This window comes from Glycine soja, chromosome 11, assembly GCF_004193775.1.
Source record: "Glycine soja cultivar W05 chromosome 11, ASM419377v2, whole genome shotgun sequence".
Taxonomy (NCBI): Eukaryota; Viridiplantae; Streptophyta; class Magnoliopsida; order Fabales; family Fabaceae; genus Glycine; species Glycine soja.
The window spans coordinates 7,408,988-7,422,927 of record NC_041012.1 but is presented as its reverse complement, the minus strand read 5'-3'; the positions used below and the strand labels follow the sequence as shown (position 1 = coordinate 7,422,927).

Below are 13,940 nucleotides of genomic sequence, written 5' to 3'. Positions count from 1 at the left end.
ACATATACAAAATAACGTGAAGAAGGATAGAAAATATTAGAGCACACAAGTGCTTACACAACCAGATTCATTTATCACAATGTGTACCAATAAATAAATCAAAATATTGTATACTTAAATTTAAGGGGAAAATGTATCCGTTTAAAAATAAGTGGAAAACCATATAACAGTTTGATATCCAAATAGTTTATTTTATCTAAAAGTATTATATATAAACTCAAATTCAAATTTATAATTTCATAGTACGCTAACTGTATAATTAAGGACATGGATCCTCTGCAGCAAGTTTTTCTACAGCTTCCCTGTAGCCTCTCTATCTCTCTAACTTTCCTTCATTTGTTTTTCTTTGTCCTCTCTTTTCCTATGTTTTCTCTCTAACAGTGCAGGTAGAAGATCCATTTTAGTTATGTTCTATATAAGATATTTTTTTATTGTATGACTATAGATATATAATGATAAATTATAGAAATAGAAAAAAATTAAAAAAATAATAATTTATTTATCACATGAAAAAGTGAATGTTAATGAGTGATTTAAGGACATGTAATTTAAAGAGCAAAAGAATATAAAAGTAATTCAAAACTTGATTTTTTAAAGTAATTTAAAATATTTAATAGAACATAATTAATATTTTATATGACATCCCTATTGATTCAATAGTCAATAATAGTAGTGTTTCATACCATATGAATTATATAGATAATGAATGTTGAAGATGAGAAGTAACTCTTAAAAGAGTTACTAGTGATTCTCTCTTCATGCCTAAGAGAATACATATATATTTCATACAAACATCGAGAGTTGGGGACACTTAACAAATGCCCAGAGCACATGCCTTGGAATGAAAGATAAATCGTATTCGAATTATCAATGTATGATTCATTTATTAATACATTTGTCAAATAGGTTCAGTTGACAGCAAAAATGAATTCAAAGAATAGGTTATTAGCAACAACAAAAAAACGGTCAAATCATCTACAAATAGTGCTCTAATTAGTAGCTGTAAAGCAAATGTTGATTGGTTCGTTCACGATGAAGATCAACATATGATTGGCATCGACTAGTAGCTACGAACATTAACACAGCTTCCTCCAGATCCTTAGTTATGTTTCTCTGGATAAACGTTATTACGTACTCTATTAATGTGGCTTCACAAGGCAACGTTAGGGGCACGTTGCTAGAAAGACCAAATTCTTCTTCTGCCAATTTGAAAAGCTCTCTGAAGATATTGTTGTTCAAATACAGCAAAGGAAGCACAAAGCGCCTCTTATCTGAGCTATACACAACAAAGTGACCCTTCTCTGCTTTTGCTGCATTATTTTCTTGAGTCTTTGGCCATAGGATTCTCCTCATTTGGTAATTTGTGACCTCTTTTTGCCACTTCCAAGCCATTTGGATGATCTTTTTGGAACTAATCATATTCTTTTGATTACCTTTGATAATTATTGATATAGTGAACTATGGGATATGTGAAACTATGAAGTCGCTGGTTTTTTATATATAATATATAAGAGCCCCACTTAGACAATTTCTTCAATGCTGCTGATATTGTGCCTGCTTTCATGTGGAAGCGAAACCATGTGACGTATACATAAACATGTAGTAGAATTTGCAAGGGGTGCATGGACGTTGTTGTGGTCTTTAGGGAATGGATTTATATCAAGTGTGTCCCAAATCAATTTGACATGTATGCAATATTTGTGACTACCCACTTGCTATATGGTTTATTGGATCCAAGATAGGACTAAATGGTGGCCAAGAACCATAGGAAAAATAAACATTATTGTATTAACTCTTTCCAAAGTTTGTACGAGCATGTGCTCATGCCTTTAATTGTGAAATTTGTAGCCAATCGCCGACTAATGGACAATTCAAAGCCATGATGGTGATGGGCCAAATGAAAAAGGTAAGGAAGCGGGGCATGTTGGGCCCGAATTGTTTCTGAACTGTCTGACACAAGAATTTTATGGCTAAATCGAATGTACACTCTATAGTACTTTTTCACTGCATCAATAGTTTAAGAAAAATTATTTCAAGTTGCTCAAATAATTGTATAGATAGAGTTGGACTAGTATCCACTTGTGTATGTATGTGTGTGGAGAGGCTAAGCTCCACGACCAAAATATAATACTGCCTGCCAAGCTGAAGCTGAATATTTACTGGCCCTAAAGTACCAAGTATGAATCGCAATGGATCCCGTGTGTTTGTGAATCGGGTTTAATTTCACTGGTTGAGGGAAGAAAAATTAACCCTCTTGATTTTTATTTTTTTTATTTTATAATCTCACTCGTTGGTTTAGTTCAACGAAGATATAAATTTTGTCTGTTTTATTTCAAACCAACCATATTTTAAATTGATTTTTTTTATAATAGTCTATTTCATAAAAATGTTTCAAAAAAGTTAAAATTCACAATAATACTTTAAAGTTTAAACGTGTGTAATATAAAATTTTAATTTCATTTTAAATCTTATAATTCGTACATATTCAAATAAAAGGAAAGAAAAGTTTTGGTTTCAGTTATATTATATATAACAATAAAATAAATATCTAAGTATAGTTAATTTGAAAATTTATTAAGTAAATTTTCATTAAAAAACAAAAGGCTAAAATATATGTTTGGTCCACTAATTTATTTTTCAATTCTAAATTAGTTTCTTATGTTTTAAAAATTCTAAAACATCCTCTAAAAAATTGTTTTAGTAACACGTTAGTCTTTTTGTTAGTTTTAATCTAAACGGCTTTAAACCTATATCACCAAGAAGTCAATTGTGATTTCTCCCCATTAATTGTTAACATTGTTGCACCGGTTACACTTGTGGAGTTCACCTTAAATGACCTCAAAGGATATATTTTTACAATCAACTGAAGAGAGTGCAAAAGAGTACTAATTTTGTGAGAAAAAAATAACATATTTTATCAAACTTGTTTAATTCAACTTATCTGAAACAAATAATACCTTTTTTTTTACATTATTATGCTTCAAAAGCACAACCTTCTTACTAATGGGTCATTCGTGAGAGTATTATATATATATGTTTAATTCTTCTATCTATATAATGTCTCGGATTTAAAATTTATGTATAGAAACAATCTGTGTTCGGAAAGCTAGCTAAATTCAACAGTGTATATTCTCATCTCAAACACAATTATTTCTCATAAAAAAATTTGTGATCTTAAAAAAAACTATTAATATTAATCAATTCACTCGTTAACGATCTGTTTGACATGTGAGATATATATAGAAAGAGAAATAGAGGGCAGATGATAGAAAATGATGCGCGTTGTTGTTGTTAAAAGAGAAGAGAGAGAAAAATAAAATAATTTTAAGATATTATAGAGATGAATCAATTAACTTGTTTTTTTTTTTTCAATATACAATCAATTAACTTGTTAATTTGATAGTAAACCATATAATGATCATATAATATATACATATATATTCGTTAAATCATAAAAGGACTTGGATGCGAAAACTGACAAATATTATTTGATGCATGACGTGACAGTTTGTCTCAGATATAAATGGTACAGAAACATATTTTTATAGACGCAGCATCGTATGGCTGTATGTATGACTATAAGGAGATCATTTTGGAAAGTATAGAGGAAAGGGTATTCTGCAGTAAAACTGATTTTTATGATTTTATGGATGGCATGTTCAAGATATCAATAGATTGATATATATATATATATATATGTACGGCTATTGCTGGTATAGTATAGTGGTATACACATATTTGATCCTTATCCTAAACAGAAAGATAGAAAAAATCGTGAGAGAATCAGAGAAATTATACTTAAATTCGTTCTCATATTTAATTACAAAACTGGTTCTGAAGCATCAGAACAAGCAATAGTGGCTCTACAAATTTAATGATTTGTATTAGTAATATATATTGTATACACACAAGTTCAAAATCATCGCTTCAAAAGCCATAGATAATCATTGGCTCGTTGCTCTGCCTAAGACCACGCGAAGATGATGATGATGCCTCGTGGTGGCATGCAACCATTGAAGTGATCAAAGCTTTCTCCACTTCTTCAGGAACGCGTTCTCGAATTAGCGAGATTACGTAGTCCAAGAACACGCTATCACAAGGCAGCGTAATAGGTCCATTGGAAGGTAACCCAAACTCCTCTTCGGACCAATTCAGTAGCTCTCTGAACACGTTCGTGCTAAGGTACTTAAGGGGAACCTCGAATCGCTTATGATCGACGCTGTAAACAACGAAGTGTCCCTTATTGGCTGTGGATGAATAATGCATATGAACAATATTATTATGGTTCCTTGGTGGGTATGAAATTCTCTTGCGATTTCCCACTGCCATTTTCTGCCACTTTCTTGCCATTTCAATGAGTCTATTTGCGCTGATCATGATGGAAATTTGTGAGGACTTGAAGAAAGGGATTGTGGAGTTAATTGGTGCAATGAAAATCCTGAATGTGAGAGATTGTGTTGAATGGGATATCAATCGTTCTAGTATTTATAGGCACAAAATTAGACAGCAGCATATGCTAGTGTGTCCGGGGTGTTGTGCTGATATGGTACATGTGCCACGTGGCATCATACACAAACCACATAACAGGCGATATATGTGAAATCTGGTTGTAGAGTCATTTATTCCTAAACATATTTGCCACAAAAGCTAAAGATGAATGCTTGCATCGTTTTCTTCCTAGAAGGTACACGAACCATACATTACATTAGCATTTTAGGCCCAATTAGCTATGCCCCCCCAAACAGGCATCTGGCCGGGAGGTAACATATACCTAAACTAATTGAAAGATCATATAGGATAAATCCACACTATTATACACTTTTTATAAGATGCATGAATGTCAACAAAGATCAGAAATTAATTAAAACAGTTATATATCTATAAAGTCTTTGATACATCAAATCGCATGTCTACCATTAATATATAACACCACATGGCTGACTGTTTACACATATAGGGAGGCACACATACACAACTTTGATGATCATTGTAGCATAGATGTTCAAGTGAAAAATGTAAATGTTTCTATAATAATTTTCCTCCCATAACTTCACATATTTTTCATTATCATTTTTCTCTCTCCTTTCTCTTCAAAGAAAAATCAGTATTCGTAACATTAACAACAAAATTATATTTTTAAAACAATCTACTTTGTATTCAAAATATACCAGAAAAATGTAAATTTTTTTAGTGTGTACCTAAAAATCTTGAAGAATTAAAATTTGCTTTTAATTGTGTGAAGGCTCGTGTATCCATATTGAAACGAATTTCAACTATCATGTCTTTAATAGGTAGAACTAGACAAAAAAAAAAGTCCTCTTAAATATTCTGGTGGTTGCGAGCCTCGTGGGCAAAGAGAAGCCAAAACCGGAAGGAATAGTAAGAACCATATGTTCCTAATGGATAAAAAATACAGCAATTTTGTTCTAATTGATAGAAACATTAAACACAATATTAATGTTAAGTGTCATTAAAAACCATATGGAAAATATTTTATATCGTAATTTGAATAAATCTCTAAAGTGTTTGATAAGTTAAACTATAAATATTTAGTAAAATTACATGTTAAAGCGGTTGATAAGTGTAAAATAACATAAATATACATATTTAAATTATACTTTTTATATAAAATTTAATTTAATTGTATTGATAAAAATATATTTTTGGGCATTTATAATTTATTTATTTTAATTAACTTTAAACTCTTATAATTTTTATTTATAGAAAAAAAAATTTAATTAATTATATTGCTTAACTTCAATTATTATATTTTTTTCATATTGTATATTTTATTGCTAATCTTATACAATATCTTATAATATTTTTAATCAAGGAAGTTTAGCTTAAGTGATTAAATAATATATTTAAATTGTAATAAATTTATTAATATTTAAATTCGATTTCGATGAATAAAAATAAAAATAACACACTTAAATAAATGTCATTTTATCATATTCATCTTTTTATATAATTTGATTATGTTGGTTTGTGTAATGGTTAAAATATCCGAAAATGTAACAAAATCTACCTTATTTTAAAAGGATAAAATACAAATTCAATAAACATTATAAAGATAAAAATGAAATAAATATAAAAGGCAAGAAGTTAATGTGTAAAAAAAATGCTACAAGTTAATAAAAAGAATCTTGTTTGTCTGACATTGTTTTTAGGATTAAACAGAATTTTCAACTATTAAAAAAAAGTTAGAAGTTAATCTCCTTAGCAATATGGTTATGCACTTAAAAAAAGGGAATAGGGTTATGATTTATTCAATTTTTTGCGTGAAGGGTAATCTTTCTTAATTAGAGAGAATTTTATTTTGCCACTCATGAACGTCAACTCCTTTTTATGTAAGGGAACAGGTCCTATAGGACTATCACATTCTCATTCCATTCCTTTCACTTTTTTACACCTATAACCTACTGGTTTAAGTATTACGAGTAAGATAAACCTATTAATAAAATTAAAATTTTACATTAAGATAAACACAATTACTTGTTTAAGTTCTCCAAAAATATAGAAAAAGTGAGAGTATTCTAAGTAAAAATAAAATAAAAAAAATCAACCAAATCCCAACTATTAGGCTATTTACCACTGCTTTGTTATAAGATATTTGAAAATTGAGACATTTGGCTTGAATAAATGAATATATATTTGACAGGAAGCAAAAGACGAGTACTGTGTTATTGCTATATCACAATTTTACACTGTCAAAAGAATTATGTTGCAACAACTGTCAAAGCATATGTTGGCCAATAAATAAAATGTAAACTGCTCCAAGGACACCAATAATAACATTGTTTCAATAGACACCTGTCAAAAAATTAAGGAAAATCCCTTGTACATTGATTTATTATTTAGATAATAGAATAGACACCACCCATCAGCACAACAACACTACTATTGAGATTTGTTGGACTGCAGGGAGTATAATGGCAGCTAATTGTGGTTTTTAGTAAAGTGAATGATTTGGATCTGCAAAAAGTATTGGGGCCTAATGTAGCGATCTGAATAGATCCTTCTTTTCATTTTTGTAATGTTTGGACAAGCACTGAGGGGTAAGCTGAATCACCGACAGGTGTGGGTAAAATGTGTATGATATTATGGCCTTTTTTCTATTCCATTTGTTTGTATCCCTTAAGAAAATATTTGGGCTAATGGGTCTATTTGGGTCTTATTAGAGGGTTGGGTTTATCTCTAGTGGACTAAGAGAAGAAATTAGTACAGTAAACAAAATACAATATTGGCAAAATGATAAATAGATAAATAGGTTCAGAGAAGATAAAAAAAAAATGGGAATGAAATGGAAGTAATTGGTTCACGTTCTGTTGAATTTTATATAGATATGCACTTCCATTACTTGCTTTATATTTAAAATGTTGCTTGTACAAGTGTTTTTACATGGTATTCCTTTATATATATGTACACTAATACTAATGCTCATCCGTAGTAGAAATAGATTGTGATTCTACACAATTTTTATTTGTAACATTTCGAGTTTAAATCTTAAACAGTACCTAACTAGTATCACCAGTAATCTAAGGATTGGTCTCACAAGTCACTTTTCCAATAAAAATATCTGGCCGAAAACAAATAAGAAAAAAAAATGCTCCTATTTCTTGTCTAGAATGACCAGTCTGTGTGTATAGTAATTCAAAAACAGTGGAAAGAGTGGAAGACCGATGGTTTATCACAGATGCCAACTGCTATACCGTGTCTCTGAAGATTTATCACAAATTATTCCACCTCAGTTCCCTGTTACACAACTCAATGATTCAATTTCAGATTCCAATATACGCCATTTGTTTTGATATAGAAGAAAAAATTAACACCAAAGGAAGTAAGAGACGTTCACTTCCGAGATACTACTAGAAAATGTTTTAGCTTTTACTTAATCAACTTTTTTTTATTCTTAAAAATCAAAGACAGATATTAAAGATTTACAATAATTTATATATATATATATATATATATATATATATTATTTATTCAAGTTAAATTCCTTAGTCATTTACCAACTTTCATAACATTTACAACTTATTTTAGTTAATTTTATAAGAAAATAAATAGCTGGTGATAATAATGAAATTAAAACGAGAAGATCACATTTTGAATCGCATCATATCGAATCAAATATATGACTAAGTTTGATCGTATCCTTACTTGGCAAATGGGGTGCGAGTTGTAAACTTTGTTCCTAAATTCCCACTCATGAACAAGCAAACAATCATTTCCCCATCCCTACCTTCTTAAAAGCTTCATTTCTTTTTGTCTTTTGGAACGCCATACGCGGAAACGTTATAAAAAATCAACCAACATGCCACAATACCTCGTTTTCTGTTTTTTTCCTATTTGATTTTAATTTTTCTATACATATTTGTTGGTATCTTGATTCCCGCGCTGCAGTGATGCACAGCTGTTAAACTAGAGACACCAAGATATTGTTTTGTTCCCCTTCACAATGTGTGGTGATTTTTAAGCCATTGACTATAGGTGACAAATAAAAGCTAATTAAATGGCATTTCAAAAAAGTTAAATTAACCCTTTTTTTTCCTTTTTTCTTCTTGTATGTTCCAAGCCTTAGTTTATTAGTTCCACAAACGAAAGTGGGAAAGGAACTTCCGAAAGTGTGAAAAAGTTTTGGCACCAAAACATAATCATCACCTCGTAATCAAGGTCCATCTTCATCATCTAGTAACAGTATAGTAGCACTTGCCACATATAAGGGAAAAGGCACAACACGGCCACAGTTAAATTAATTAAAAGAAAGAAAACACGTTCTAACAGTTAGCACGCACACATAGAGAGAAACAGCTGTTTGAGATTGGCGCATAGATACGCAGGGTCGGTGAGTGAAGTCAGAAAGTGACCCCATTTAGTTTCTTTGTGCAGCCGCGTTCGCTGAGTGCGTGTCCCCTTTCATTTCATTCTTATCTGATACCAATGCCTTTTTGGAAAATGCTGACCTGTGACCCTATATTCCTGAGTGTACCCTGCTAGTATATATACCTCGCTTCTTCCCCTTGCTTTCTGAACCAAACAACAAATATTCATGGCTTTCTTTATTCTCTCCTTCCTCTTCCTTCTTCTTGTTTCATCTGCCACTGCTTGTGATCGCTGCTTGTATCAATCCAAGGCTTCCTATTTCTCCAAAGCTTCTGCTCTTTCATGTAATTAACAACATTCATTATTATTATTATCTTCAATTTCAGGCCAAGTATAGAATGATCATACTAATTTAATTATTATGTGAATTTGAAATTGAATTAGCTGGGGCATGTGGGTATGGCTCTTTGGCACTAGACATAAGTGGTGGACACCTTGCAGCTGGTGTGGATTCTCTCTTCAAAAATGGAGCAGGTTGTGGTGCCTGCTTTCAGGTGGGTGTGTGTACAATTATCAGGACCACGTCCAACCAATTTTTATTTCATTAATTATTATTGTCATGAGAGTAGTCTAATGAACATTTTTTTTAATGTAATTAATGGATGATATGCTGCAGATAAGATGCAAGAACCCAACTCTATGTAGCAAAGAAGGTACCAAAGTGGTATTGACTGATCTTAATCACAACAATCAAACTGATTTTGTGCTAAGCAGCAGAGCCTTTGCGGGCATGGCTCAAAAGGGTATGGGCCAACAAATACTGAAGCTTGGCATTGCTGAAATTGAATACAAGAGGTAGGCCTAAATCAAATCAACTTTAGTTTTAGATAAGTTTTATTTTATCCTTTTCTTTCTTGCTTTGCGAGTGGTTTTGGTTTTGGTTTTGGTTTTGGTCCGTCCCCACTTCCCACCTAACGGCCAGCGCCACCGGCCCACCCACCACCTATAGGGAACAATCAATGTGGACCAACGTTTAACTATGGAATCCCTAGGACAATCATGTGCCACTTTAGTTACAGTAACGTTCTAATGTGTTTACTATATAATAATGTATAAGGTCAGATATTTCATGACCCAATATTAATTTTATTATTATGTTTATTATGTGGCCTCAGCTAAGTGGAAGTAATTACTAATTATATAAGGTCAAGGTTTTCAGTCAAAGGAAAAAAAAATAGATAAGATCAAGATTGAAATGAATGTTCATGCATCATATTTGCATAATTTTCTATCACCGAATACTGACTCTTTCTGCTTTGGTGTTTAATGGAGCAGAGTACCTTGTGATTACAAAAATCAGAATTTGGCCGTTCGAGTTGAAGAATCAAGCAAGAAGCCTGATTACTTGGCAATTAAATTTTTGTATCAAGGGGGACAAACAGAGATAGTAGCCGTTGATGTGGCTCAGGTGTGTTGCAAGACATAAAACATTATTTGTAATTTGGTTGAATAAAATTATGCTAACTATTATTTATTAGGTTGGGTCTTCAAACTGGAGCTTCATGAGCAGAAACCACGGGGCAGTATGGGACACAAGCAGGGTACCCCAAGGCGCATTGCAATTTAGGTTAGTGGTAACGGCAGGGTATGATGGCAAGTGGATTTGGGCAAAGAAGGTCCTACCTGCTGATTGGAAAAATGGACTTATATATGATTCTGGCCTTCAGATTACTGACATTGCACAAGAGGCTTGTTCCCCCTGCGATGATGGGACATGATTCTTTGCTGAAAAATAACTCACATATACGCATAGATAGTAGGCATCAATTTTATTAATACTATACTATAGGCTCACAATGCAACTTATAATAATACTAAGGAATCATGGACTAGCTTAATAAATTTGAAAAGCATTCTTATTTGTAAACCACTCTCCACTTCGTTACTTTATATTCTTTCTCATTGTAAGTTGTAACCAACCAAAATAATATATTCTTCCTTTTTGGAGTATATGAATTACATTTTAACTTTTTTAGATGAGCATCAAAGGTACGTTAATCCTAACTTATATAAACTTTCTTCATGGAGGCCATAAAATTTCCATTACAATGGTTATATGGCGCTCTGAATATAACAAGATTAAATTAAATAATTCTCCATAAAATGAGGGAAAGACCTAGTCTCTAATTAGTTCTCAACAAGAACAGTTTGGAAAATGTGAAAATCACCGGAGTAAAAACATAATTGTTCTAACTTTTAAGTTACCTTTCAAATCAGTCGCTTTATTTTCCCTTCTTAAGATGTGTGATCTGTTACTCTTTCAGTATAAAATTAAGAAATGTGTTATTCATACAACTCAACAATTTATATGACAACACTTTTTTTTCTTTATATGTTTCAATCACATTTCTCACTTTTCTCTCTTTTCTGGCTCACTCTCGTTGTTATAAGAAATTTGTACACAAATAACATTATTCTAAAATTAATTTAGAATTCTAACAATGTGACTTTGGCCGAAGTAGCTTCCAACAAAATTCAAAATCCAATATTGCAGGTCTAAAATTAATTATAAGATCCTTTTAATTAAATTACATCTCTTAAATAAATTAGTTATTGCATACAATTATTCCAAAATTACTCTTTTATTCTCTTTCTATTCACTTACTTATTTTTCATTAATGTCTGGAAAAAAAATAATAAGGATATATGAAAAAGAAATGTATCTATAAATTAGAAGAAAATCTTATAAAAAGTGATAAATAAATTTTTAAAAAAGATCTTATAATTAAAAACAGAGAAAGTATTAAGTTTATTTATGTCTATCTAATGTGGATTTTCTTGATAATGAGATATATTGTTTAACACGCTTCTTTTGATATATTTTTCATTATTGGTTAAAAAATGTTAAAAAATACCTTATACTTTTTAAATAAAATTTAGTCAATAATAAACGGTGTGTTAAAAAAATTACCATTCTTTCTCTAATTAGCAATTTTTTATTAATTACTACATAATTATCTCAACAATCATACAGATTTAAAGACTAAACCCTAAACCAGAAATCTAAAAAGTGAAAAAGATAGTTGATTTTTCCAGTTAAATCGTTCGAATACGATGATGAATTAAGAGAGCACGAAATTATCAATCCATCAACACTGTTCTTAAATCAGATACAAGTTTAATTCTACACTACAAAATACTCCAAAACAGTGTGTTAAAAAATTATACTTTTTTTTTTCTAGTGATCCAAAACAGACTTCATTTTCATTTTGAAAATCACATTATGGTTTTCATAACACTATTATTATTATGATAGGTGAATTGACTCAACATGATTGTGTTTCATTGAGATAAAGAACATAAAAAAATGAATAATTAAAATCAAAATATTAACATATAAACAAAATTGTAACACTCAAAGCTAAATGTATAAAAAACAATAAATACTAATAATGTATTTTCATATTTATTTTAATTTTTCAAAAGTGGTAGAAATAAAGTGTTTATAATTAATTTTAAATATTTATCTTTAAAAATTTTAAAAGTAATTAAGAGTCAGAAGTAGAAATAACCAAATTTATATTAACTAAAAAAAACCATACGCAATTCACTAATCCTCAATTTGATGTAATGCCAGATAAAGAGAGTCAGTCAACTCTCAATTTGTTGCAACAATTAACAATGGGTTGTCATGTGGAAAGTGACATAAAAATAAGGTAAATTTTATTATATTTTTATAATTTAAAGCGACAGATTGCAATTTGGAAAGTACATTATGTTTCACACATTATGATTTATTTTGAGAAAATTGTATTTAAAAGTTTTTTTTTTTTTTGAAGGCAAAGAAGATAGTATGATTATTGGAAAAAAGCAAAACATACAAACTCCCACCAAGTCAGAAGAGAAGGAGTGAAAGGTAGAAGAAGCGTTGCAGAGAATAACCTTCCCAAAAGTTTCCCTTCCTAAATAATGACCCAAAAAGGTGTCTGTCTTTGCCTACCCGAAGCGGATGACTTGTAAAAACAACTCAGGGTCTCAAAGTACAATTCCCATCAGAAGTGGTGGTATTCCAAGAATAAAAACACAACCCATAACCCATGATACAAATCAGGATAAAGTTTACTGTCCATGAAGATCTTCATAGACAGATGTTAAGAAATGTAGGAAATGCACAGCAAAGGATTTAAGTTCCAATCAAAGAGCCAGAATTTTCTATCCAAGCCCATGCTTTCAATATATTCACAATTAGAATTTTCTATTTCAATAATTAATATAAGTTAATATTATAAAATAATTATATTAACTATTTATTATCAGTGAGTTTTATTTTATGTAATCAAATTAAATTAACTCGTTAGACCACAAACTCAAATGATATAGATTTAATTGATCATGTATAAGTATTAGCTTATTAGGAGATGATGATGATAATTCTATTAAGTTAATATGCTATAAGAAAATTATGATTCTTAATATAATCGTCACATATAGTTTTTTTATCCGTTAAGAATGTCATATTCTGGAATAAAGAATTTCTGGTTGAGGAAGAATTATGAAATCACCAGTTATATTATTAATCGGTTATCCGTTCGATAACACATACTAATAAGAGTATATAAATCAGAAATGATCTACTAATTCAGATTCTATTACATTTGTTTGATCAATCATTATGCATCTAGATATTTCTAAATTATTTTTTTTTTATAGTCTTCTAAAATTCCAACACTGCTTCCCATGTCACTAATTAAAGAATTTTGTTGGCTGGAAATGGAGTATAGCCTAGGGAAAGTGTCCTTGAGTGTTAAATCCCCGCACCAACAGAAGAAGTAACCCTTGACTCCAACCAACTATTTATATCCGTGTAACATCCTTCCACCAGAGGGAGCCTTGACCATATTTTGCCTTAGACAGTTTCCCTCGCAAAAATTATACTTTGCTTTTAAAAGATCTTTATTTCTTAGTTTTATCATAATTCATAATTACTGTTAAAAAAACAGTTAATTCATAATTACATTTACGACCTCAATATTTAGAATTTCATATCCTACTTTGCTAGAATGATAAAATTTAATTTAGTAATGTTTTTTTACGTAAATTTAGTGATGTTTTTA

At 30.5% G+C, this 13,940-nt stretch overlaps 3 protein-coding genes across 3 annotated transcripts; 1 reads left to right on the top strand and 2 right to left on the bottom strand.

Annotated features, from left to right (window-relative positions):
- Positions 1-993: 993 nt before the first annotated feature.
- Positions 994-1,392, bottom strand: LOC114376891 (auxin-responsive protein SAUR64-like). Its single transcript, XM_028335201.1, has one exon. The coding sequence runs from the start codon at positions 1,390-1,392 to the stop codon at positions 994-996; it is 399 nt and encodes a 132-aa protein (XP_028191002.1).
- Positions 1,393-3,927: 2,535 nt separating this feature from the next.
- Positions 3,928-4,350, bottom strand: LOC114376887 (auxin-responsive protein SAUR68-like). Its single transcript, XM_028335198.1, has one exon. It carries the CDS (start codon positions 4,348-4,350, stop codon positions 3,928-3,930), a length of 423 nt encoding a protein of 140 aa, XP_028190999.1.
- A 4,250-nt stretch (positions 4,351-8,600) lies between these two features.
- Positions 8,601-10,842, top strand: LOC114377455 (expansin-like A2). Its single transcript, XM_028335968.1, has 5 exons — positions 8,601-9,170; positions 9,271-9,380; positions 9,503-9,681; positions 10,162-10,294; positions 10,365-10,842. Exons 1-5 carry the CDS (start codon positions 9,053-9,055, stop codon positions 10,602-10,604), a joined length of 780 nt encoding a protein of 259 aa, XP_028191769.1. The 5' UTR covers positions 8,601-9,052; the 3' UTR covers positions 10,605-10,842.
- The last annotated feature ends 3,098 nt before the right edge of the window (positions 10,843-13,940 follow it).

What these genes read in the sequence shown, in the direction of transcription:
- LOC114376891 (XM_028335201.1), bottom strand. Translation starts at nt 1,392, where the DNA reads ATGGCTTGGAAGTGGCAAAAAGAGGTCACAAATTACCAAATGAGGAGA.
- LOC114376887 (XM_028335198.1), bottom strand. Translation starts at nt 4,350, where the DNA reads ATGGCAAGAAAGTGGCAGAAAATGGCAGTGGGAAATCGCAAGAGAATT.
- LOC114377455 (XM_028335968.1), top strand. Translation starts at nt 9,053, where the DNA reads ATGGCTTTCTTTATTCTCTCCTTCCTCTTCCTTCTTCTTGTTTCATCT. An exon ending in CAAAGCTTCTGCTCTTTCAT is followed by an intron (nt 9,171 to 9,270) that starts GTAATTAACAAC and finishes AAATTGAATTAG; the next exon opens with CTGGGGCATGTGGGTATGGC. An exon ending in TAGCCGTTGATGTGGCTCAG is followed by an intron (nt 10,295 to 10,364) that starts GTGTGTTGCAAG and finishes ATTATTTATTAG; the next exon opens with GTTGGGTCTTCAAACTGGAG.